The following is a 23,764-nucleotide window of genomic DNA, read 5'->3' on the forward strand; positions in this document are numbered from 1 at the left end:
GGAGGACCCCATGTGGGAGCCTGGTCATGTTCACATGAAATGATAGGGATCTCTTTCTGTCTGGGGAGTGAGGAGTGAGTGAGAATCTAAAGAAGCTGCAGGACGGCAGTAGAGGGAGGAGGGGAGTGTGACTTCCTCCCTAGAAGACCCGGTGCTTCTCAGGATATGCCAGACCATCGAGGACTTTGTCCACGTTTACTCACAGTTGTGTGGTAGGACTAGACCTGGCGCTCCTCCGCTTGCTGCTTCTTGCTCTGCCTTGCTGACGGGTGGAAAGTGAGGCAGGAAGTGGGGGCTTGACAAGGAGCTCACCGTAACAGTCTTCTGAAGGAGCTGTGACTTCAGCTCTAATGACTTTCCGTTATTACTCTGTTTCTTGAGAATTTATTCATAGTGGTTTCTGTTCCTGTTTTTCACATGTTTGCTTCTGACACTCTGGTATCCTGGTTATCTTAGCAGTCGGCTCTCTGCTATCATTACCCTACTGTTCAGTAGCAGCTTCCTTTTGTGGTTGAAAGGACAAGGCTCTAAAGCAGCGGTTCTCAACCTGTGACTCTCAACCTTTTCGAGAGTCAAATGACCCTTTCACAGGGGTCACCCAAGACCATCAGAAAACACAGATATTTACATTACTATTCATAACAGTATCAAAATTATAGTTATGAAGTAGCAATGGAGTAATTTTATGGTTTGGGGCCACCACAAGATGAGGCACTGTATTAAAGGGTCACAGCAATAGGAAGGTTGAGGACCACTGGTCTGAACTGTCATGCCACAGGTCAGTGATGTAGAGGCCCAGCCCTGATCACTGCCCAGTGGCTCTTGGCTGTTTTGGTTGTTTCTTATCTAGTCCTCCCTGTCTTGGGAACTTGGAGCTCAGGCTCTCTTTCCTTTTCCTTTTGTTTTCTTAAGCAGTATGTGTCCTTTGTTCTTAAAAATGATATTTTTGAATGGTGAAATAGTTGCATATTGTGTATAAATCAGAGGGCTGAGGGAATCTCAGTGTTTTTTGAGTGGGATATAGAGAAGAGCGAGTTGCAGCCTGGCTGTTAGATGCTCCTGTTCTGCAGAAAATAAATGCCAGTTGTCCATCTTTGTGCCCTTAGTCCTTTCCAGAGATGCTTCCTTGAGTCCAGTGGTCAGTGCTCTCCCTCTCCCTGGGCCTTCTACTGGATGCTATTTCTGAATGGGTAACACCAGAGACAGCTTTTCAGGGCTCAAATAATGGAGGACCCAACTTCACTTTAAATATTGATGTCACAAGCCTACTCACGCTTCTCTATACCTGGTTTTCTGTGCTGTCACCTTGCCCCTCTTTGTGAGCACTTTAACATCTTATCTAGTGCAAATCGGTCATCTTATCTCCCACCAAAAATGCTGTGATTAAAACACAGTGTCACATTTTATGGATAGGACTTTGTTTCTCGTACTTTTTTTTTTATCACTGATTTTATTATTTTTTAATTTTTAAATAATTTTATACATTCACTTGTATCCCAGCTGTAGCCCTTTCCCTCTTTCCCTCCCAATCCTCCCCTCCCTCCCTCATCTCCTCCCTGCCCCCTTCCGAGTCCACTGATAGGGGAGGTCCTCCTCTCCTTCCATCTGACCCTAGCTTATCAGGTATCTTCGGGACTGGCTGCAATGTCCTTATCTGTGGCCTAGTAAGGCTGCTCTTCCCTGGGCAGGGGGGGGAGCTCAATGAGCCAGTCATTGAGTTCCTGTCAGAAGTAATTCTTGTCCCCCTTACTAGGGAACCCACTTGGATACTGAGCTACCATGGGCTATGTCTGAGCAAGGGTTATAGGTTATATCCATGTATAGTCCTTGGTTGGAAAAACAGTCAGAGAAGACCCCTGTGCCCAGATATATTTGGACCTTGTGGGGCTCCTGTCCCCTCTAGGTCATACTAACGCCTCCTTTCATATGATTTCCTGCACTCTGCCGAAGGCTTGGTTATGGGTCTCAGTATCTGCTTTGAAACACTGCTAGGTAGAGTCTTTCAGGTGCCCTCTGTGGTAGGCTCCTGTCCTGTTACTTGTTTTCTCCTACTTCCAATGTCAATCCCCTTTGTCTTTCTAGGTGAGTATTGATCATCTTACCCCTGGTCCTCTTTCTTGTTTATCTTCTTTAGGTGTACAGATTTTAGTATGTTTATCCTATCTTATAGGTCTAGTACCCACTTATAAGTGAGTATATGCCGTGTGTGTCTTTCTGCTCCTGAGATATCTCAGGATGATTTTTTTCTAGATCCCACCATTTGCCTGCAAAATTCATGATTTCCTTGTTTTTAATTGCTGAGTGGTATTCTATTGTGTAAAAGTACCACAATTTCTGTATCCATTCCTCCATTGATGGACATCTGGGTTGTTTCCAGGTTCTGGCTATTATGAATAAAGCTGCTACAAACATGGTTGAGCAAATGTCCTTGTTGTGTACTTGAACATCTTTTGGATATATGCCTAGGAGTGGGATAGCTGGATCTTGAGGAAGCAGTATACCTGATTGTCTGAGAAAGCGCCAGATTGATTTCCATAGTGCTTGTACAAGTTTCCATTCCCACCAGCAATAGAGGAAGGTTCCCCTTTCTCCGCAACCTTTCCAGCATGTGTTGTCTCTTGAGTTTTTGATCTTAGCCATTCTGATGGGTATAAGGTGAAATCTCAGGGTCGTTTGTTTCTTGTACTTTTTAAACTTTTAGTTACTTAATGCCTCTTCCTCCTTTCTCCATCCAATCCCTTCCAACACCCCAACACTGGGTAGGAAAGAAAGGTTAGTGGTGAGAGGAGCCATAGTTCTCTTTGGCTACTTGCTGTTCTGAATCATTGTGTTTCTTGGGGCAAGTTCGATCTTCCCGCGTTTCAGGCTCTCTCCCGCTTCTTCTTGTCAACCTGCAACAACAGCAACTAGTGGCAGCGGGGAGCAGCAGCAGCCTTCCTCTTTCCCAGAGCGCCCCCACTCTCTGAGCCCTGGCATTTCTCCCCTCTCCAGAGTCTGCAGATTTAAACCATCTGCAGCTGGCAAAGAGCCTCTCTCGAGCCACTGCACAAGGCAAATTGTTTGCTGCTATGGACAGTCTGAATCAGTCCCATATTCCACACCTGGGATTAAAACAAAAACATGTTTACATATTATAAACCAAAACTTCCACAGCAGGACTTCAATAGTATAAATAGAATTTCCCACATGGTAGACAAAATATGATTTCCCCAACCTGTAAGCCACTGGCAAGGCCTAGAAGGAACAGAAACACCAAAAGACAAGGTGATAGGAAACTGATTGGACAGACTCCCATGATGAGACAAGCTATCCATTAGATTAAGTAAGTACAACTTGCCAGATAGGTGGTGCACACCTTTAATCCCTGCTCTTAGGAGACAGAGACTGTTGGATCATTCTGAGTTCGAGGCCAGCCTGGTCTACACAGCAAGTTCCAGGACAGCCAGAGCTACATAGAAAGACCTTATCTCAAAAACCAACCAAACAAACAAACAAAAACCACCCACCCAACAGTAAAAAAGAAAGTAGACAACTCAAGCACTGGCTGCTGTGCGGAGTGTAGCCTCCTTCTCTTCTCGGGTGTCCAGGTTCCTCTTTGTGTGGCCATCCCCAGCCAGGAACACAGGCTTGCAGCCTAGTAGGGTTCGGCCCAGATGCAGCTGCCCGGATGTTCTCAGAGCCACATAAGTACTGCCTGCTGTGAGTTAGTTCATTGTTTTTGTTTGTTTGATTTTTGAAACATTATTTCAAATTTTTAATAATGTGTGTGTGTGTGTGCATGCGTGCGAGTACAGGTGACCACAGGTGAGAAAAGTGTGTCTGACCCTGGAGCTTGAGAGTCACGGGTAGTTGTGAGCTGTCCAGTGTGGGCCCTGGACACCAAATTCAGGTCCTCCACAGCCGAAAGGACTCGTAACTGTGGAGTCATCTCTCTTGCCCTGTTTACATTGATTTATGGTGTGTGATGGTATGTACATGCGTGCACACTGTGGCTCAGAGACCTTAGAGCCAGTCTCTGTCCCCTGTGGGTCCCCAGGACTGCGCTCAGGTCATCAGTCTTGGTGGCAAGTGCTAATAAGTCTGCCCTCCCACCTGCTTTTTTTTTTTTTTTTTTTACTTTGTTATTGTTGTTTTGAGACAGAATCTCAACTATGTAGCCCAGGCTAGCCTTGAACTATTGAAATTCTCCCACATTAGAGTTTCCAAATTCAAGGCAGAGTTTCTTCGTTTAGCCTTGGCTGTACTGGACTCACTTTGTAGACGGGCTGGCCTCAAGCTCACAAGATCCACCTGCTTCTGCCTCCCAATTGCTGGGATGACAGGCATGTGCCACCATTGCCTGGCTTCATAACATTTTTTTTTTATGTGTTTGCTTTATAACCAAATTAGATTAGAAAACAGCACGAGCAGGCACAGACTTGTGATCTAAGACGAGGGGGTTGGTGCATAAGTAGCTTAAGCTCTTAACCCTAGCATAGACTACATGCCAAGCCCTGTCTTTAATTAGAGGGAGACAAAAAGGATAGGCTTAATTTCTGTCCTCTGTCCCGGCACTTTGTACAGATCTTGTAAAGGAAAGGCTGTCCTATTTCTTGTAGCTGTTGATTCCTGCTAAGTACTGCTTGTAGCAGAGATTATGAGCCATCACTTCGGAAGCAGCTGGATTCAGCATAAGATCCGGTTTCACCTAGGAACTTCTTTAGCATAGATGTACTAATAGGATGGATGGCCGTGTGTGCTCCCAAGGCTTAGATGAGGTAGTTTCGCCAGCAGCTTTTCTTATGCTTGGACAAAGCAGAAAACACACTGCTATTGGCAGGGTAATTGACCTAGTTATTTTCCTAAGCAAGAGGTAGCAATGACTCGCCCTCTGCAGGAAGGCCAGTTATTTTCCTAGGTGTGAGGTGCTAGCTGGGTTTTCTGCTGATTAAAGTCTTCCACTCAACTTCTCTGTCTCTGCTTGTCAGTCCAGAGTTCCCTAGAGTACCAAGGTATTTCCAGCAACCTGACTTGTGACTCATGATCATTTGCCTTCCTGCAGGCTGATTCACCCTAAGAGTGGCCGGTCCTACCATGAGGAGTTCAACCCTCCAAAGGAGCCCATGAAAGATGATGTATGTAAACTCAGGACAGGAAGGGTGTTTGTTTGCTTGCTTGTTTTTCCTCCGTCTTCACTTAACAAGAAAAGTAACACTGTCTTGAAAATGAGATAAGCTGACAGATCCGGACAGTGACTCCCAGGAGGCTATATGCTTGTCCTCTGTCACAGCACCCTCTTTCTGCCACCATGGCTGTCTTAAGCAGTTGGCGAATAGGGAGATTGTTGCCAGGAGCTGGCCCTGAAGAGAATTTTGCTGGCTGCTGTGCTACAGAATGCCCTGTTCTTGGGGTACTCTGACTTCTGTCCTGGGGTCTCATCCATGGTCACTGTCCATTTGCTATACAGTCTTCATGGCCTGCTGTAGAGTATGCAGGGAGCAGTGGCAAATTTTTTAGGCTGACCCTTGTGAGACAAGTTCAGGTCATCCAGGGTCTATAAGTTAAGTTACCTCTCAAAAATTGACAGCTATCCCAGAGGCCTTTCTCACGTCACTTGCTGTTCTCAGGATGTTAGTGGGTGATGCTCCAGCAATTATGCTCAATGTTTAAGCAACGAAGACTGCAGTTGCTACTGCACCTGACTGCGATGTATTCTCCAGTCTGGGACCTCCCACCTCCATCTTCCGACTCTAGAAGTGCTCATCCTAGAAGCTAAGCAGCCAGCACAGAGCAACATGCAAACTGCATTGCTGTTTCTGGACCACAGTCTGCTTCCCTATTCGGGAGGGTCTCTATTGATTCTCTTGCCTTGAGTGGGATGTGTGATCAGACAGCATCCCAGGGAGTGGCCACATCCTGTAACAGCCCCACCTTTCATTCCTCTTTGTTCTCAGATCACTGGAGAACCCCTGATCCGAAGGTCAGATGACAATGAGAAGGCCTTGAAGATCCGCCTAGAGGCCTACCACACCCAGACCATTCCACTGGTGGAGTACTACAGGAAACGGGGGATTCACAGTGCCATCGATGCAAGCCAGACCCCTGATGTCGTGTTTGCAAGCATCCTGGCAGCCTTCTCCAAAGCCACATGTAAAGACTTGGTCATGTTTATCTAATGTTGGGTCTAAAGGGTCTCTCTCCTTTCTGTCCCTTAAAGGAATGGGTAGGCCTGGCTAGGTGGAGGGGGGCACTTCCTTCCTTAGACAGCAAGGTTATCTTCTAATGTCCTGATTAAAAAGCACTTACTTGATGTGTCGTGTATGTGCACCACTTCTCTGTGTGTGTATGGCGTGAGTGTGTGCTCATTCCTACATTCTGGATCTTGGGCTACATTGTCTTACCAGCTGTTTGCTTTTGTTACTTTTGTCGTTTAAAAAAAAATACTAGCACACAGGATATTAAATACCAGATATCACCATGACTTTTTCTCCCCTTGAGATGGCCTCTGTATATTTCCATCTGTCCTGGAACTCTCTATATAGGCCAGGCTGGCCACAGACTTACAGATCTGCCTGTCTCTGCCTCCTGAGTGTTGGGATTATAGGCACATGCTACTATGCCCAGCTTCATTATAGCATTTTTTTTTAAACAAGATGTGTTTGAGTAGATTTTCTTTGCCCTCCTGCCCTATAATCTCCCTTCCTCTGCTTTTAGCTCCCCTCCCACACACGTGTGCACACGTACACACACAAACACACAAAATCTCCTTTAGCTACACCTTTAATTCTTTTTTATTTTTATTTTTTATTTTTTTTAAGCAAAATAAACTGTTCAGTATTTATCTTCCAGGCACCCTGGTTATAAAGCCTCATAGTAGTTACCCTTAGCAAGCAGCTGACTCCCAAGTCTAGGGTCACATGAAGTCAGTCAGTGTCAGTTTCTGATGCACATTCTTGACAGGAAACAAAGAGCCATGAGTCAGTGGGTACACAGGGATTATTAAAATTTTCCCTTTAATTGGAGACACACTGCAGACTCCAAAGACCGATAGGATAGAATGCCCACGTGGAAGAGCAGCAAGGCTGAATATTTTTTTGTGGTCCACATCACAGTGTTACAAAGTTCAGACCACTTGGGACTTCCGTTTAAAACAATGGGTTGTTGTCAAAGAATTAAGCCAGGTAGAAGGTCCTCTGGGGTTCAGATTGTCCTTGAACATCAGGGCTAGGTAACAGCCGAAGCTGTTTCCCCAGAGGTAGACCCAGGGAGAGAGGCTTGTTTTTGTTTGCCTGTTTCCAGGGATGAACCAAACAGTGATTAGGGGATACTCTCTTGTTGGATTCATTCCCATTATAAGGTTATTCAAACACAAGATGGAAAACCCAAGTCAGATGTGTCCGTTTCAGGTGTAACCCTGTACACCATATTTCATGATGGGTAGGCTCCCCAAGAAAAGCTCACAGCAAGACCAGCTATGACCAGAATGTTTTTGTTGATGACTTTAACTCCCATTATTACGGATGTCCTATGGTCTGTGCTGTGCCCCTTTGGCCTCTGGTTGATTTGTGACAGATAAATTAGTGGGCTGCTATGACAAGACCTCAAAGCCTTCAGCCTCTGGAAAAGCCACTAGAAAGTCAGTGACATGGCTAGTAAATACTGTCGCCTGCTTCAGCATAACCTGCTGCTGGCTCAAAGTGCTCAGTCCCCGTCTGGCCTGAACTCTTCTACTGTCTGAACCTGTCGGAGGGCTTCTCTCCACGTGGAAACTCACCATGGGTACGCGGCCATCTTGCTTCCCTTTTGGCCTCCAAGTGTCTGCTGCTGCTGCCCTGCCTTGTTTCCTTGGCTTTAAACTAACCCTGTCTGCTCTTAGCAGAAAACCAGGCTGGCTGTGTGTGTTTCTGGAAAGCACATGACTGCTTGGAATAGGCAAGCAAGAGGAGTGAAACCAAAACTGTCATCTGGGCCTACAGGCATATGAGAGCCTTCTGTGAATGGGGGTGGCCTCGTGCATCTTGCACTTGACTTTCCCTGGCTTACAGTAGCTGCAGGCACTTGACCTCTACATGGAGGTCCCTGGGTAGTTACTGATTGAGTGGGAGTGATCTGTGCACAGTTGGCATGTGTGTGTTGTGTATTCGTGTGTATGCATGTGACATTTGGTCTTCAGGTAAGAGCTGGAAAATTATACGGGTGCAGACGTTCTTTGGTGGTGGTTGGGATTGTATTTTTGCTTTGTTTAATTGCAGAGTTGTAACCTCAGCGGGCATGAGAGCTTTCACCTGGCAGAGAAATGTCCAGTGTTTAATGCGTTTGGTTGCATGCCAGCCTTCCCTGATATTTACTTGCTTTTTTTAAAAAAAAAAAAAAAAAAACATTTTGTTCTTTCTTGTTTCCTCTCTATTTCAGCCTAGTAACAGAAGGCCAGGCGAGACTGCACCCTGCTCATCTCCCCGCCGTGTGATCCCTGCTCTTAGGTGCTCGGCAGAAGGGAAGTGGGTGGTCACGGGAAAGAAGGATGATGAGGGAAGTGGTAAGGGTCTCAAGAGGAGCATTTGGAACAGTGGCAGTGTTGTGATTAGTAAGATTTGTTGTTTTTTTCTGCACATAGGTGGAAATTTTTAAAGTCTAAGCAAGGGAAAAAGATTAATTTTTTAGAAACTGTGATTGGAGGGCATCAGTGCCAATAAGGAGATATGGTATTATATGTAAACAATCATGCTTTCAATTCCTCTGGACTACAAAGCTAATGCTCGAAGGAATCTATATAAACCTCCTGAACCACCAGGCCAAGGATGCAGTGGTCAGAGTGGGCCTGTGTACCCGGTATAGAGGACGGAGCTGCTGGCTGCTGCCAGTGGCCCCCATTCCATACCATCAAGAGACTTAACCTGCACAAGTGGAAGAGATGGGGGCGACCTCACGGGTGGTGGTTCGGCAGATCATTGTTACTGGAATTGTGGGGAGCAAGGGGACTCAGATCCCATGCTTCTTATGACCTAATCGCCTGCTCTTGTGGCAAAGCCTTCAGCAGCCACCCAGCACACACTAGTCCTACAACTTTGCCTTCATTCATCCCTGGGACCCTTTAAATAAGTGGACAAGGGCTAGGAGTGTAGCTCAGTGGCATACACGTGCCTGGCATCATAAGGCTCTGGATTCAGTCCTCAATAGTAAAAGGGGGGGAAGCTAAAATGTCTTACGCTAAATCATCCAAAGATTGTCCTTCTCGCCCTCATTTCCTGTGACTGGGATCGCCTGACAACACTGTGATGTAATTTTCAATGAGGTGCCTTTCATAACTGACCAAATGCTGCCATGTTTGGCCCCTGAATCAATAAAGTATGTTGAAAATTTGTATCCCAGTTGTGTTTTGGTTTTTTTTGTTTTGTTTTTTTTTTAAGAATTCTGAAATACAAGGCAAAAAATGATGTCAAATTCTGGACCTGTCTTTAAAGCCAGTTCTCATGGTGGTTAGCACAGGGTCCTGGAGATGTGCACGTGTGCACTCCTAAAAAGAGCCTACACCCTTGAGGCCATCAGCTCCCGTGGTGGATGACAAACACTGACAGTTAGTCACATACTTCAATCCTGTCTCATCTGAAAAACGCCTTGGTGCTGTCTTCTAGGACTTATGGCATTAAACAAAGTTTATAAGAAGCCAGCCTTTGGCTCAGTGCCCACCACAGCAGGCATCAGATAAGTTGGGTCAGAACCTGCACAGACAAGTATCTGCTTCCTGCTGGGCTGGCTAATTAGGAATGGATAGTTGTCCAAAGCCTGGCAAGCCTGTGCCTCTAATGTGTAAGCCATGCTACTGGCCGCCTTCCCAGCTGCCACTGTTAGCACCCCGGCTGCCACTTTGTGCGTCCTGTTTGAAATCCATTTACTTCCCAGCAAAAGTAAAAAGCTTATGCCATTGGTGCAAACGGAAACCTTCACTCTTGGAAAGCTGCCCCTACCAGTGAGGTTTCTGAGAAATTGCTCTTCTTCCCGAAACCACACTGGGCTAGCTGGAAGCGCCACTGTTCTTCGGGCATCTTGTGACTCTGGCTATGGAATCCTCTGTTCACTGAGCCAGCCCCTCCATCTGCTCCACGCCCCACTTCTGGAGTTGCCTTGAAGTGTCAGCATGACTAGTCTGCTCAAATCTTTGCTTTCTCCAATCTGCTTGAATGTCTGGAAATTCTTGGCTTTTCTTCGTTGTCATGTGCAATTCTGAAAAAAAAAAAAAAAATGTCAGACTGACCTAGAAAATACCACAGTGTGGCCAAGAAGGACAAACTAAGCGAAGATTGAACTGTTGGCTGTGTGCTGCCTTTGATCTTGGCTTCCTCACCACATATTAGTGATGGAGAATCAGTTCTGCTCTGGAGGACTGACACGGTACCAGATCACTGCCCGAGCCTCATGCCCTGCTCTCCATTCCTGGCACCCTTGGCAAGTTGCACAGTGGAAACCTACCTCCTGCTTTACAGGTGAGGAATTCACGACTCTGTCTCACAGCCAGGCATAGTTGGAACTCATCTAGCATGGGTTTGTCCCTGTGGCATTGCTGGAATGACCAGCAACTTGCTCAGCTGTGTAGGCAAGAAGGTCTTCCCCAGCAAGAGCTTTCTTGCTCTTGGCCAGTTCCGAGGACCAGGGAATGTGTCACCAGTAGCCAAGCAGACAAGGAGCAGCCTCAGAAGCCTGACGGTCTCTCCTCAGAAGATGGAACTCCGTCACCACAAGCCACTAGGCAGCCCTTCTTCCCCTGGTGGAGAGTAAAAATGCAGGCACCAGGGAGAACAGTTGTCTTCCTGGGCATCGGGGGCCGGGCTCAGGAGTGTTCACTTGAAGCCCCCCTAGAAACCACGAGCCTCGAGAATTCTGTAAGCAGAATTCTCTTGTGTTTTCATAACCAGTAGCTTAATGTATGTAGAGTGTGTCCTGTGTGAGAGAAGGTCTGTGAGGATTGTTCACAACCCTGCAAAGGCAGGTTCCCTTACCATCTCCATGACACCCCTGCGCTTGGAGGTTCGTACGTCTGGGAACTGTGAGACCAGAGCCAGGCTGGCTCCGTGTCCAACTACCGCCATGCCGGCGGCTTTGGCTTTTCGCTGAAGATGGGGAATTTGTTCTCAACCATTCCTGACTCCCAGACAGCTACAAGCTGTGAATGAGAAGAGGAATTCATGCAGGTATACATGCACGCCCCGGTGGAGGGCTCCGGTGCTGCCACAGGGAAGGTCCGCTCTGTGTTACGGGTCTCCGGTTTCCTGGCTGTTGGCCCAGAGCTCCTAAGACCACCTGTTCCAGCAGGGCCAGAGTGGGTGAGAGGAGTCGGTTTCCCAGCCTCCAGTTTTGGATGGAGCGGCGCAGGAGGGTGTGTGTGCTGGCTCTGTCTCGCAGCTTTCCATCTCAGCCCCCTGGCTGCCGACACTGCATTATTCATTACTCCAGAGGAAGCCCTGCAGGCATCTCAGGCCACCCCGGCAGTGTGTGACCGTGAACTTCCCTAGGGAAGGCCCCTGCAGGTGCCTACTCCTGGAGGAATGGCCCTGGCCGAGAGCAGGGGGATAGAGGTCAAGGCCAGGCTTAGATCCTGTGCGGATGGCCCTCTGGCCTCCAGGCAGGGAGAACTGTTCCTGAAGCTCTGAAGCGGGGAAGCCTCCTGTACAGCCCTTAGAGCAGAACCAAGCGCTTACAGTTCTCACTTGGAAGCTCCTCTCCATGTGGCAACGCTTATCCAGCTTTGTAGAATCAGTGCACACCTGTAACGTTTGTGCGACACACCTGTAATCCCAGCACTTGGCAAGTGGAGGCCAGGAGGCTGCGGAATTTACATCATCCCCAGCTATCAAGTTTGAGGCCGGCCTGAGCTCCATGAGATCTGACCTGAAAAGAATAAATACAATATTAAAAAGTCAGACATTTCTTGGTAATAGGCCACAACTATTTTTGTTTTGTTTTAAGACAGGGTTTCTCTGTGTAGCCTTGGCTTTCCAAGATTCACTCTGTAGACCAGGCTGGCCTCACGCTCACAGAGATCTGCCTGCCTCTGCCTCCCAGAGTGCTGGGATTATAGGCATGTGCCACCACACCCGGCTAACCCACAACCATTTTAAAAACTTTTTTTTTTTTCAGACTGAAAGGCAGGTCATCCAGTACAGTGCTTCTTGTGAAAGTTCTTAGGCCCCGAGGACTTCCACATCCAGTACCTGAGTACAGAGCTGGGCCTGGTGATGTGCCATCGTGACCCCAGAGCTGGGGAGGTGGAAACAGGCAGATCTCTGGGGCTCCCAGCTGGCCTGCTTAGCTGGATTGCTGAGCCCCAGGTCCCCGTGAGAGAGTGTCTCACACAAGGGGAGGGGAGCTGGAGAGACGGTAGGCTGTGAAGTGTGTTTGCTCCTCTTGCAGGGACTAGAATTTGGTTTCCGGTACCCACTCCAGGTGCCTCAGACGGCCTGTAACTCCAGCTCCAGGGTCCCCAACACTGTCATGTACCTGCATACACAGACACAATACACATACTTTAAAATCTTTTTTTGGTTTGGTTTGGTTTGGGTTTTTTTCAAGACAGAGTTTCTCTTTATGTGGTCTTGGCTGTCCTGGACTTGCTTTGTAGACCAGGCTGGCCTCGAACTCACAGAGACCTGCTTGCTTCTGTCTCTCCGAGCACTAGGATAACAGGCAAGCACCACCATGCCCAGCTTTAAAATCATTTTTTAAAAGGTGCTACTGAGAAGCACCTGAGGCTGACCTTTAACCTCTCTACAAGCTTGTGCTCATAACATGCTCACAGCACAAATAAGCTTTCCAAGACTCACTCTGTAGACCAGGCTGGCCTCACGCTCACAGAGATCTGCCTGCCTCTGCCTCCCAGAATGCTGGGATTATAGGCATGTGCCAGCACACCCGGCTAAATATATATATATTTATGGTGGCATATGCATTTAATCCCAGCACGTGGAGACAGAGGCAGATGGGTCACTAATCAGTGTTTTTGTTTTTATGATTGTCAAGGCTGAGGTGTTGATGCCACTTTGAATAAGTGTGTGATACAATGTGGCAGAAATGTGTTTATGGCCACTTCAGAAATTACTGAAATTCTCTAGCATGGGGCTGGTCAAAATGCTTCAGTGAGGCACTTACCATCATCCCCGATGACCTGAGTTTGAACCACGGATCCCGCAGGATGGCAGGAGAGTTGCTGCTCTTGCAGGGCCACAACTCTCACTTGTCCTCTGACCTTCACACACTGGCCTGTTTCATACAAGAGAAATGTAAAGAGGTTTAAAGGAAAACATCCTAGCACAATATACTCCAAAGATAAACTGTCAGAGTGGGAAAACCACCCCCAGTGACAATACAGCACTGTGTCACACACCATAGTCTGGAATCTGAGCTGAGGTATCTCAGGCTGAGTCCCTTGGCTTTGTGGGTTGTGTCAGCGCTCTAGGTGCTCACGTTCAGAACCGGGTTGCAGAGACAGCTGTGCAGCACAGGTGCACGCTGCCAGAAACACCTGAGTCTTTAGCCTTGTCATTCAGAAACTTCGTCTTGCCGAATTCAGTTTTACCTGGCTCACAATCCAAGGTTCTGTGCCTTTAAAGAGTTGGGGCCTAGCGCTACGGTGTCCTGGTGCTCCTTGGCTCTGATTCCCACTCTTCTAAGTAAGAAATACTTTGTTTTCCATTTCCCTTTTTGCCCTGCTTGTGAAGAAACTCAGGATAAAGCGTCTCTTATTCAGGTGCCACGCTTCCTTCTGCCAGGGTTATGGCTCTCCAGTCTCAGTGTGCGCCTGGGATGGGAGATAAAGGCCGTTAAGTTTATTTTGGAAAAGCCAAACATGAAAAGCTAATTGTGTGGTTTGGGAGGGAAGAGGCTCCAGGCAGAAGAGTGGGAGATTCCAGCAGAGGGCACAGCCCCGGGGAAAGTACAGGGATTCTCTGATCAAGTGTGTGCCAATGCCTAGAGTGTTTGGGAAATCCGGACCTGATTGGAATAGTATTTTTTCAAAGGAGATAGGAGAGAGGTTTTTCAGCTCATGAATAATGTGAAGAGCCCAGAAGAGAGTTCTGTCCACAGGCATTCTAACCTGCCCCGACATTCCAGTCTGGGCTTTGACCATGAATCACCCAGTCGCTGCTGTGGAGCTGACGAGTGGGTCCCTCCATTTTGCCTGTGAGCGGTCCTTTCCACTACCAAGGGCCGCTTGCGAAGGCCAGCAGGTATTTCAGAATGGCTGGCTTCACCATTTCAATTCCCCACTGCCCTCTCCATCCTCCGTGGAAAGCCACCAAACTTCTGGATTCTCCTGAGCTGCCAGATGTGGCCCTGGGTGGAAATGGGGAATCGTGCCATTCCTAGGGCTGCTGACTTCAGTGGAGGCTGGCAGGGGGAATGTGGACCTGACAAGGCAGCCAGCCAGATAGGATAGCCTTGACACAGGACCCATGACTCACTGGAAGCCAGACATTCACCAGATGATGAGAGAAACAGCGGCTGCTGAAGGCGCTGCTCAGGCTGGCTGGACCTGCTCATATAGGACAAACCGGCTGCTGTGGCTGCCTGTAGGAACTGCCCCGCTTGAGGCCGCTCGAGCTGAGACATGACGCTAGGGAGGGGCTGGCTGTGCTGGGTAAGAAGAGTCCCTTGTGAGAATCGGTTGCCCTGTAATAAGGGAGGTGAGGAGTTGAGGAGTCCCAGCTCCTGTATTCTAAGGAAATGAGTAAGCATGTGCTGAAAGCCCTTCTAGCAGGATAGGGATTGGAAACAACCTAAGTTTCCAACAGCAGGGGAGACTGGCTGATTCATCATGCGACAGGACGGTATACAGTTATGAAATCCCTTCAGAACTGAAGAGTCTCACGATAAGCTCTTGGGCCAGGAAACAAGTTCTAAGACAATGCAGAATGGAGTTTTGGGGGCTTTTTCTTGAGTTTTTAATCAGTTGCCCACATAGCCCAAGCTGGCCTTGAACTCAATACAAAGCTGATCCTCCGGGCTCCTTTCAAGCATTCCACCACACCCATTGTGGAGTCACTTTTAAAACTGAACTTTCTAGACTACCTCTTAAGTTTACAGAGAAGCTCCTAGGGTAAGGTGGAGCTTCTGTTTGTGATGTCTCTCCTGATGTCACACCATCGTAGCTATGGATGTTTTCAACAGTTTCTCCTCTGAAGACCTTTTTCCTAGCCTTCATCTAACTTTTCCCTCCCACTTTACATTTAACATTTTTAAGGGAATGATGCCTATCTTTTTAAAAATCTGTGTCTCTCTATCTCGTGTGTGTGTGTGTGTGTGTGTGTGTGTGTGTGTGTGTGTGTATCTCCTTGTGTGTTTCCTTCTACTGTAGGTTCTAAGGATCAAATTCAAGTTGTCAGGTTGTAAAAGCAAATGTGCTTTTACAAACAGCCATTTCATGGTCCAACATTTTTTGTTCTTTTCAAGTTGGTGTAGCTGGCTGGGGATGCATCATGGTTGATATTAAATCCTAGGTTGGATCCTAACATCATATAAACTGCGGTATTGTATACCTGCTATCCAAGTGCTAAAAAGGAAAAGCAGGAGGATCAGAACACAGAAGTTCTCCTCTATACACTGAGCTGTGTGAGACCCTATATTTTAAAAAAAAAATGCATAGGAAAGCATTTGGAATGGCTGAAGATAATTAACTATATGATAAAAGCTGCCATGGTGGACTAAAAGACGTTTATTTTTTAATTTTTAGTGTGTTCTAATTTTTCTGTTGAAAATAACTTCAAAACACTGAAAAAAAAATGTCTTCAAAGTAGTTGGTTCTCTGTGTCTCTCGGGTAGCTGTGCTGTGATCACTTGTTCATTTGCCCTTAAGACAGAGCTCAGGAAGAAGGACCGTATCTGTCCTGTCATCCCTGTCTGCATCTTCCACCACAGGACTAGACACCAGAGGAAGCACTTGGTCTTGGCACTCTTCTTCAGCATGAGGAAACCCCAGGCTTGTGTTTCCTGTTTAGTGACCCAAGAAAAAGACAGGAGTCTGTATTCTCAGGCTAACTCAGGTCTGTCACTGACTGGACGACTGTGGCTGAGAACATGAATTGTGCTAGTTGGCTAGGTTGATTAACAGGGCCTTTAGATGGTTTTGAAAAGAGAAGTCAGGGTCCAGCCATCCAGAGGAGGGGAGTTGATGACAAGCAGGTCAAACTCAGCACCAGAGGCTGCCCCTGAGGTCAGCAATTTTAATCTCCAGTTCTTCCCACCCGAGTAAGTTTCCTGATGTTGGTCCCTAGCACTCGGCATGGAGCCTGGAACATAGGAGAAACCCATTTAGATAAGCGAACAAACTCGAGTGTCGGTAAATGAGACGAAGTCCTTTATCTAGGGATTTGAGTCGGGATGCTTTGCACTGCAAGGGACAGAAATGGTGCTCAACACAAAAGCATGTTTGTTGGTTCAGGGCTAGTGGAGCCTGGGAGTCACACACAATTTGATCAGCATTCTGCCAGTATCCTGTCAGCTTTCATGGTACCACAAAAGTTCCAAGCATTTTCTACACCTCACACCATCAAAAAATGAAAGAGAGTAGATCAGAATTCCCAGAAAAGTCAATAAGGACTGGATAAGGTGACACATCTCTACCTCTGAGCCAGCCTTTGGTTTTGTCTAGATTTTTTTGTTTTTGTTTGTTTGGTTTTTTGAGACAGGGTTTCTCTGTGTAGCCTTGGCTGTCCAGGCTGGCCTCTACCTCACAGAGATCTGCCTGCCTCTGCCTCCCTGAGCGCTGGGACTATAGGCGTGCGCCACCACAACTGGCTTATTTTTGCCTAATCTTATGCCTCATCCTTAGACCTGGGGGATAGGAAAGAGAGCCAGCTTCTCTCTGTGGAGCCCTGAAAGGAACCACGGATCTGAGGAAGGGAGAAAGCAGCCTGTGGCCTGGGAAAGTGACCAGCAGGAATCTGGCCCAGTTGAAAACAGAACTGCATGGTGACCTGGGCTGCAGGATGGAGCACAGTGATGACGCTAGCAGCAGTCAGAGGGAAGCTTCAAGGAGAGACTGCTAGAAACTCTTGAGGAGGTGTGGGCAGCAGAGTTAGAGGGGTGGAGAGCAGGGGCGAGCACCTCTCCAGGCGGTGCCAGCAGCACCCAGAACCATCTGTGAACCACCACAGTTGGTGCTCACACCATCATCACACTCTACATAAACAACCCAGAAGATGCTTGAAAGCTGAACTTGGGCCTTGCATCAAGCCAGGATGTGGCGAGGGAGGTAGGCCATGGTCGTGTGTGTGCCCCAGAGAAGTGTCTCAGACCCGAGAGGTGGTGAACAAAGGATATTAAATGGTTTAGTTCTCTCCATAAGACAAGCATCACTTATTCCCATCTCACAGACAGTGGAGGCAGACACAAGTAACTGACAGAGCTAGTGAGTGCTGGTACCTGACTTTCCGCCCTGGCCGTCCCCCACTTAGCCTGCCCACTGCGCTGTGTGAGCTGTCAACATCACAGCATTTGCAGAGTGCACCTTCCATCCTGGGCTCTTTCATGTGCACTCGAGACTGCTGCCTCAAGCTTAATCAGATTCTAATCAAGTTATTCAGAAGAACTCTGCTTGGGAGTCCAGACCCAGAGCCCTTCATCCAGAAAGGCGGCTCCAGGTCCTGTGTTTAAGCATCCCCTCGGGGAAGTGGCCTGGCCGCTTCCCCAAAATGCTGACAGCACAACCTTTGGCAGGGGCAGGCAGAGCCCCATGCTGCTGTTGGCTAAACGCCCAGCCAGAGGGACTGAGCCAGCATGGAGTGAGCAGCTGCAGGGCCCGGGCCCCTGGGGCCTCCGGGCACCCTTGTTTAATCCCTGGATACTGTTCACTGCTGTCAGAGCCAAAGCCATGGATCAAGTGTCAGGACCATTCGGTCCTAGGCATGGCTTGGTAACTGACATGCTGTAGGATCTGGGGTAATTTGTGTATCCTTCAGTGGGCCTTAGTTGCCCATCATCGGCTGGCCATGTAAGGTTCCACAGAATAGCTGCCCCTCTTAGAAACCCAGACTCTCGTCTGTTTAGAATCTCTGCTGGTGCCTGGTGCTCCTGGGCAGCAGAGCACAGAGGGAAGCCCAGCTGATCCTGCCTCCAAGCAGTTCCAAGTCCATTGTAGGTTAGAGGAGCAATCAGCCCAGGATGGGAAGTTTGGTACTGCGAGGAGGATGTCCTAGGCTGCAAGACTTAGGGAGGGAGCAACCGACTCCCTGTAGCAGCCTGGAAGATGTCCAAGCTGAGGAACACATTGTTGACTGCATGTTGCCCTTTCCAGAAGGGATGTCTGTGCATTGTTGTTAAAGGAACAGCTTTTGCAAAGGCCTGAGGAACAGAAGACCAAGTCTTCAGGAAAGGGTGGGAGCCACACACCTGATAGTGAGAAGGCTGTTTACATGAGGAAACAAGGCTCAGGGGCCAGGTGGAAGGCAGCAGGGTGAGTGGAGCCATAGTTGAAGCCTCCAGGGCTAGAAAGACCAGGAAACAGAGCTTGAGTCCCAGCTGGGCCCACACACATCTTCCTCCGCTGGAGCTCTGCCACCTTGCTCAGGGCCCTCCATCTCTAATCTCACATGAAGCTCTCCACAGAGCATCCTGCTCATGATAGCACCTCACTTATCATCCTCTGGGCTTCCCCAGGCGCTTAGGAAGGCAGCGGAGATAAAGAGCCCATCGGGTGGAGCAGAAACTGAGTGTGTGTTGGCCTCTGGAAAGCAAGCAGTCATGAGTGCCACTGAGTCTGGCCAGAAGACGGAGGCTAACACATGACCATGGCAGGAATTTTATTTTTGATTGTAGACCAATAGAAGCAGCCAGAGAACTTTATAACAGAGAGGTTTACGGACTTCCCTGGACAGGCAGGAGAGGTGTCCCTAAATGACGCTGCAGTTTGAGGGTGTGGGGCTCTAGCTTATTGAACTGGAGTGTTCTCAAGTACAAGATACGGTGTCTGAGGTCATCCAGGCTGCAAGGGGGAGCTGGGGCCACCACTCTGGTCTTTCCTGCTTTCACCTCAGGCCTGTTGCCTCCCAGTGCCCTACCATGCGGATTCTCCCTTCATTCAAATTTATAATTCAAGAATTTTCCCCTTTGGTCTTACACTCCCTCTTTCCAGACCAAGAGAAACCTGGCAAGTGTGAGTGATGTGTCATGGACACAGTCAGGACCAAGACAAGAACCCATGTCTCATAGCTGCTGAGGTCATGGAAGAGAATCACTTGTCCCAGTTTGGCCTGGGCCATGACACAGACCCAAGGAGCTTTCCTGGAAAAGAGTCTTCTCAGGGAGATAGGAAAGTTCCAGAAATAGGCTTTACCCAGGGACCATGTTGTTCTGAGCCTGAGAGCACCCCAGTGCGTCATGCTGCTGTGTTCTCTGTCTTTCTGTAGCCCAGGACACACCCTCAGTCTGTGACTCTTCTAGTCCTGACTGAAACAGTGCGAGCCCCGAACTGCACAGGACCTGCCTCTCCTTTGATCACTCTGGGGGAAGGTGGCTGCCATCATCAGAGGGCCCTGAAGCTGTGGGCAAGTTCAAGTCCTTTCCCCTGGACATTCACAGCCTGGAGTGGCAGGCGCTGTGCTTGTGCCCTGCTGGTTTTAGTCACACTTAGGGACCCTTTAGATCCCAGTAGGAAGGGGTCTAGACGTTTGGGAAGAAGGACCTGATGAGGGTCTGACAAGAGAGACTTCAGACCCAAGGTGGGAGGTTCCAACAATACCATCACACGTCAGCAGGACAGTCGAATTAAAGGCCTCGAGCGTCTCTGGGGACACACATTCGCTGTGTCCACACAGGGTCCTCGGCCGCTTTCATTCCCAGAGCAGTCCTACGGGCTCCCCCCTGCCCCGTACTGACCCCACAGCTGCCTTTGTGAAGCAACAGTGATTGACATGAGAGCTACCCAAAGCCACCCTGAGAGGGGCACCTCTGAACCGTATCTCTCTCCCTGTGCCCGCCCAAGACCTGACCGTTTCCTGCGCCTTCAGTCTGCCCTTACAGCCTGTTCCAAGTCAGAGGTCCCAACCTGGGCCAGCTGCCTCTGGGCCAGCCGAGCACGCTCCCAGAGTTCCCTACTGCAGTCTGGCTCTCTCAAAGAGACGCGTCCAGGGAGGTGGGGTGAACCGGGGGCTTCTTTTCCTGCCTCTGCTTCCTTCGCGTGGCTGAACCTGAAACCGTGCCTCCCAGAGCGCTTCTTTAAAAATTTTGAGCCTTCCCGAGACGTGAGCCTCTCTGAGACGTGGGCCTTTCTGAGACGTAGGCCTTTCTGAGACGTGGTGGTGCGTGCCACGGGGCCGCGTTCAGTCTGCTCCGGTCCTGACTCACCGCTGTTCGCTCCCGCCGAGGAACAAGTCGGTCAGGAGGCGCAGCGGCCATGGCTTTTAAAGAGAGCGGGAAGACGCAGCCCCTAGAACCCGAGGTGGGCTTTCACCGGATTCGAATCACGCTCACCAGCCGCAACGTGAAGTCGCTGGAGAAGGTGTGCGCAGACCTGATCCGAGGCGCCAAGGAAAAGAATCTCAAGGTGAAAGGGCCGGTGCGCATGCCCACCAAGACACTGAGAATCACGACGAGGAAAACACCCTGTAGTGAAGGTTCCAAGACGTGGGATCACTTCCAGATGAGAATCCACAAGCGACTCATTGACTTACGCAGTCCTTTGGATATCGTCAAGCAGATCACTTCCATCAGTGCTGAGCCAGGAGTGGAGGTCGAAGTCACCATTGCAGATGCCTGAGTCAGCTATGTTAATAAATTGACTTAACCCGTTAAAAAAAAACTTTTTTTGAGATTTTTTTTTTTTTTTTAATTTTCTGGATGTATGCCCGCGCAGAATGTGCAGTGCCCGTAGGAGCCAAGAGAGGGAGTCAGATTTCCTTAGAACTAGAATTATGGGTGGTTTTGATCACCGTATGGGGGCTAGGAATCAAACCTGTGTCCTCTGGAAGAAGAGTTGGTGCTCTTAACCACTGAGCCATCTTTCCAATCCTGAAAGTGCTTCTTTTTTTTTTTTTTTTAGAGGTTGTTCTCTTGTTCTCTCTCTCTCTCTCTCTCTCTCTCTCTCTCTCTCTCTCTCCTTTCTCTCTGTATAACAAGCCCTGGCAGTGCTGGACTCACTTTGTAGACCAGGCTGGCCTTAAACTCACAGAGGTCCACCTGCCTTTGCCTCCTAAGTGCTGGAATTAAAGGAGTGTACCACCATTCTTGGCTTAAAGATTGATTTATTTATTAATTACACTTTATTCACTTTGAATCCCCCAATAAACCCCTCCCTCCTCCCCTCCTAATCCCTCTTATTTTTTATTTTTAATAGTGTGTACGTGTGTATGTGTGCCTGTGAGCGTGTCTACATGACTTCAGGTACCTGGGACCTCAGATCACCCTGGATCTAAAGTTACAGGTGGTTGTGAGTCTTCTGAACCCAAGTCCTCTGCAAAACTGGTACACATTCTTAAACACCAACTCTCCAGCCCCTAAGTGCTTCTTAAGCTGAGAGCGGGGGACGGGGGGGGGGTTCCCGGGGGGGTTTCCCCACCAGCACAAGGAAAGAAGCCACCGCTCAACCGGTATGTACAAGCAGGGGTGATTTGGTGATTTGGAGCGAGGACTTTGAAGGGCTCACAGGTTTGCGGGAGGTAAGCACACAGTCCCACAAGTTAACTGTAGGATGAATAATGCAACAGCCAACAGATGCACCGGGCATTTTGAGGGCCAGACATATCCTCAGGGAATTGGGAAAAGTCCTAGGAGGAGCACGGGACCGAGACTGGCCCTGAGGGAGGCAGAGAGCTCACCAACCAGCCAGAAGGGAATAGAGCGTTTCAAGATAGGAAACTAAAAGACAAAACAAGCATATGCCACTACATCCCACCCTTAAATGTTTGTTTTTGAGACACGGGCTCACTTGCTGGCTTAGAACTCACTATGTTGATCAGGCTGGTCTCAAACGCAAAGAAATTCTCCTGCCTCTGCCTACTGCAGTCCTGGCATTAAATGCATATGCCACCATACCCGGCCACATTCAGCTTTAAAATTTTATAGTTATGTTTTATTTATTTTGTGGAGAAGGGTCCTAGATAAGCCACAGGATTTGTGTGGAGGCAGAAGACAGTTTATAGGAGTTGGTTCTTCTGCCATGTGGGTCTCAGGGACTGGTCTCGGGTTAAGTTTAGTGTCAAGGGCCTTTATTCATGAAGCCATCTCTCTGGCTCAGGAACAGTGTATACAGAGAGAACAGCATCTGGCAGGACATCCGGTCATGATGGGAAAGTGGGTCATGGCAAAGCTGACCAAGGCAGGGCAGAGAAGAACCACAAAATGCTTGCAAAAATGATTTGGGTGCAGGCAAGATGGCTCAGCAGGTTAAGGTGCCTTCAGACGGGCCAGATGGCCTGAGTTCTCCCTCCAGGACACACATGTTGGAAGGAACAAGATGACTTCTGGGAGTTGTTCCCTGACTTCTGCATCTGCGCATGTGCACAATAAATAAATACAAATCTAATTAAGAATATTTTTGAAAGATTTGGGATTTAGTAAATATTTGAAATTTTTAAACAGAAAATTGGCACTTCTACCAGTAATTATTTTCATTATTTACACCTTAGAGGCTAGGGTGTAGCCCAGTCAGACAGCATTTGCCTGGTACCCACAAGGCTCTGAGTTCAATCCTCAGCACCATGAAAACCAAATCAAAACAGGCTCAGATGAGCAAGCAAAATGTCCAGAGCCTCCATATCTGTCAGGGAAACACAGCCAGTAGCATCTATCTGTGATCACGCGATATGGAGGACAGCAAATCATAAGGCCTGTAGGGTAAGTGGGGAAGGTAGAGAGTCCCAAGAAAGCCAATGGTCCAGGTGGAGTCTGCAGTATCTGGGCGCCTGGTGGTTGACACCATATAGCTGCCAGGTGGCTGAAACAAACCCTCACAGCCTACATCTGCAGAGCAGCGGACCTGCAAGTTAAACCCAGCTCTGCTGCAGCACGGGGCAGGGGTCCAAGGCTCTCCTTTCCCATCCTGGACTCCAGAGCTGAGCCAGCTAGAGAGATGCGGCCAACTACCAGCCACGGTGGGCTATGGGCCAGTCAGATAACTCAGACGGCTCAGGCAAGGAGGTGCCCGCAGCCTTTCTGCTTTAGGCAAGACTCCAAAGAGCCTTTGCACCCTCATGGGAGGAGAGGTGAGAACAAGGAGACAGGGCTCCATGTCCCAGCGGCCCTTGGCATGAATGAGTGGGACTCCCTCATTGGTTGGCACCTTCCGTGCCTCTGTCTTCTTTGCCCACTGCTTCCTGACCTCGAAGGCCATGGTTTTTAAGACTCTTGGAACTGCAAAAGCCTCTGTCTAACTGTGCCTTTTCTAACTCCACCATGACACAGGAGGCAAACAGAGGCTCAGAGAGGGAGAGGGCCTACCCACAGCCACTCACCTGCTCCAGTTCTTCAGGCTCACTAAAGGGCTTACTATGAAAGACCTACTCACGAACACATACAGGAGTGACAAGGCAAGTTGTCCTAGTTGGCTTTCTGGTGCTGTGATGAAACACTGACCAGAAGCAACTTAGGGGAGGAAGGAGTTTACAGGTTACAGCCCACCATCCAGGGAACCTGGAGACAGGAACTGAAGTAGAAGCCATGGAAGAATGCTGTTTACTGGCCTGCTTTCTTATACAACCCAGCCCAGGAATGGCACTGGGTACTCTTACTTCAATCACTAATCAAGAAAATGCTCACCAATTTGTTCACAGGTCAATCTGATTGAGGCATTTCAATTAAGATT

At 48.6% G+C, this 23,764-nt stretch overlaps 2 protein-coding genes across 3 annotated transcripts in view; both read left to right on the top strand.

Annotated features, from left to right (window-relative positions):
• The window catches only part of Ak2 (adenylate kinase 2), a 21,754-nt gene extending 12,412 nt beyond the window's left edge, over positions 1–9,342 (top strand). Inside the window, exons 5-7 of one of the 2 annotated variants that reach the window (XM_055611057.1) lie at positions 5,042–5,114; positions 5,934–6,129; positions 8,392–9,342. In XM_055611057.1, the coding sequence (XP_055467032.1) occupies positions 5,042–5,114; positions 5,934–6,129; positions 8,392–8,396 (274 nt within the window). In that variant the 3' untranslated portion in view covers positions 8,397–9,342. Of the gene's footprint in view, positions 1–5,041; positions 5,115–5,933; positions 6,290–8,391 lie in introns of those variants that run through there. The other variant, XM_055611056.1, reaches the window with a different exon arrangement.
• An 11,017-nt stretch (positions 9,343–20,359) lies between these two features.
• LOC129679956 (40S ribosomal protein S20-like) lies at positions 20,360–20,722 on the top strand. Its single transcript, XM_055611463.1, has one exon. The coding sequence runs from the start codon at positions 20,360–20,362 to the stop codon at positions 20,720–20,722; it is 363 nt and encodes a 120-aa protein (XP_055467438.1).
• The last annotated feature ends 3,042 nt before the right edge of the window (positions 20,723–23,764 follow it).

Source organism: Psammomys obesus, unplaced genomic scaffold, assembly GCF_907164565.1.
Source record: "Psammomys obesus unplaced genomic scaffold, mPsaObe1.curated_primary_1811, whole genome shotgun sequence".
NCBI lineage: Eukaryota > Metazoa > Chordata > Mammalia > Rodentia > Muridae > Psammomys > Psammomys obesus.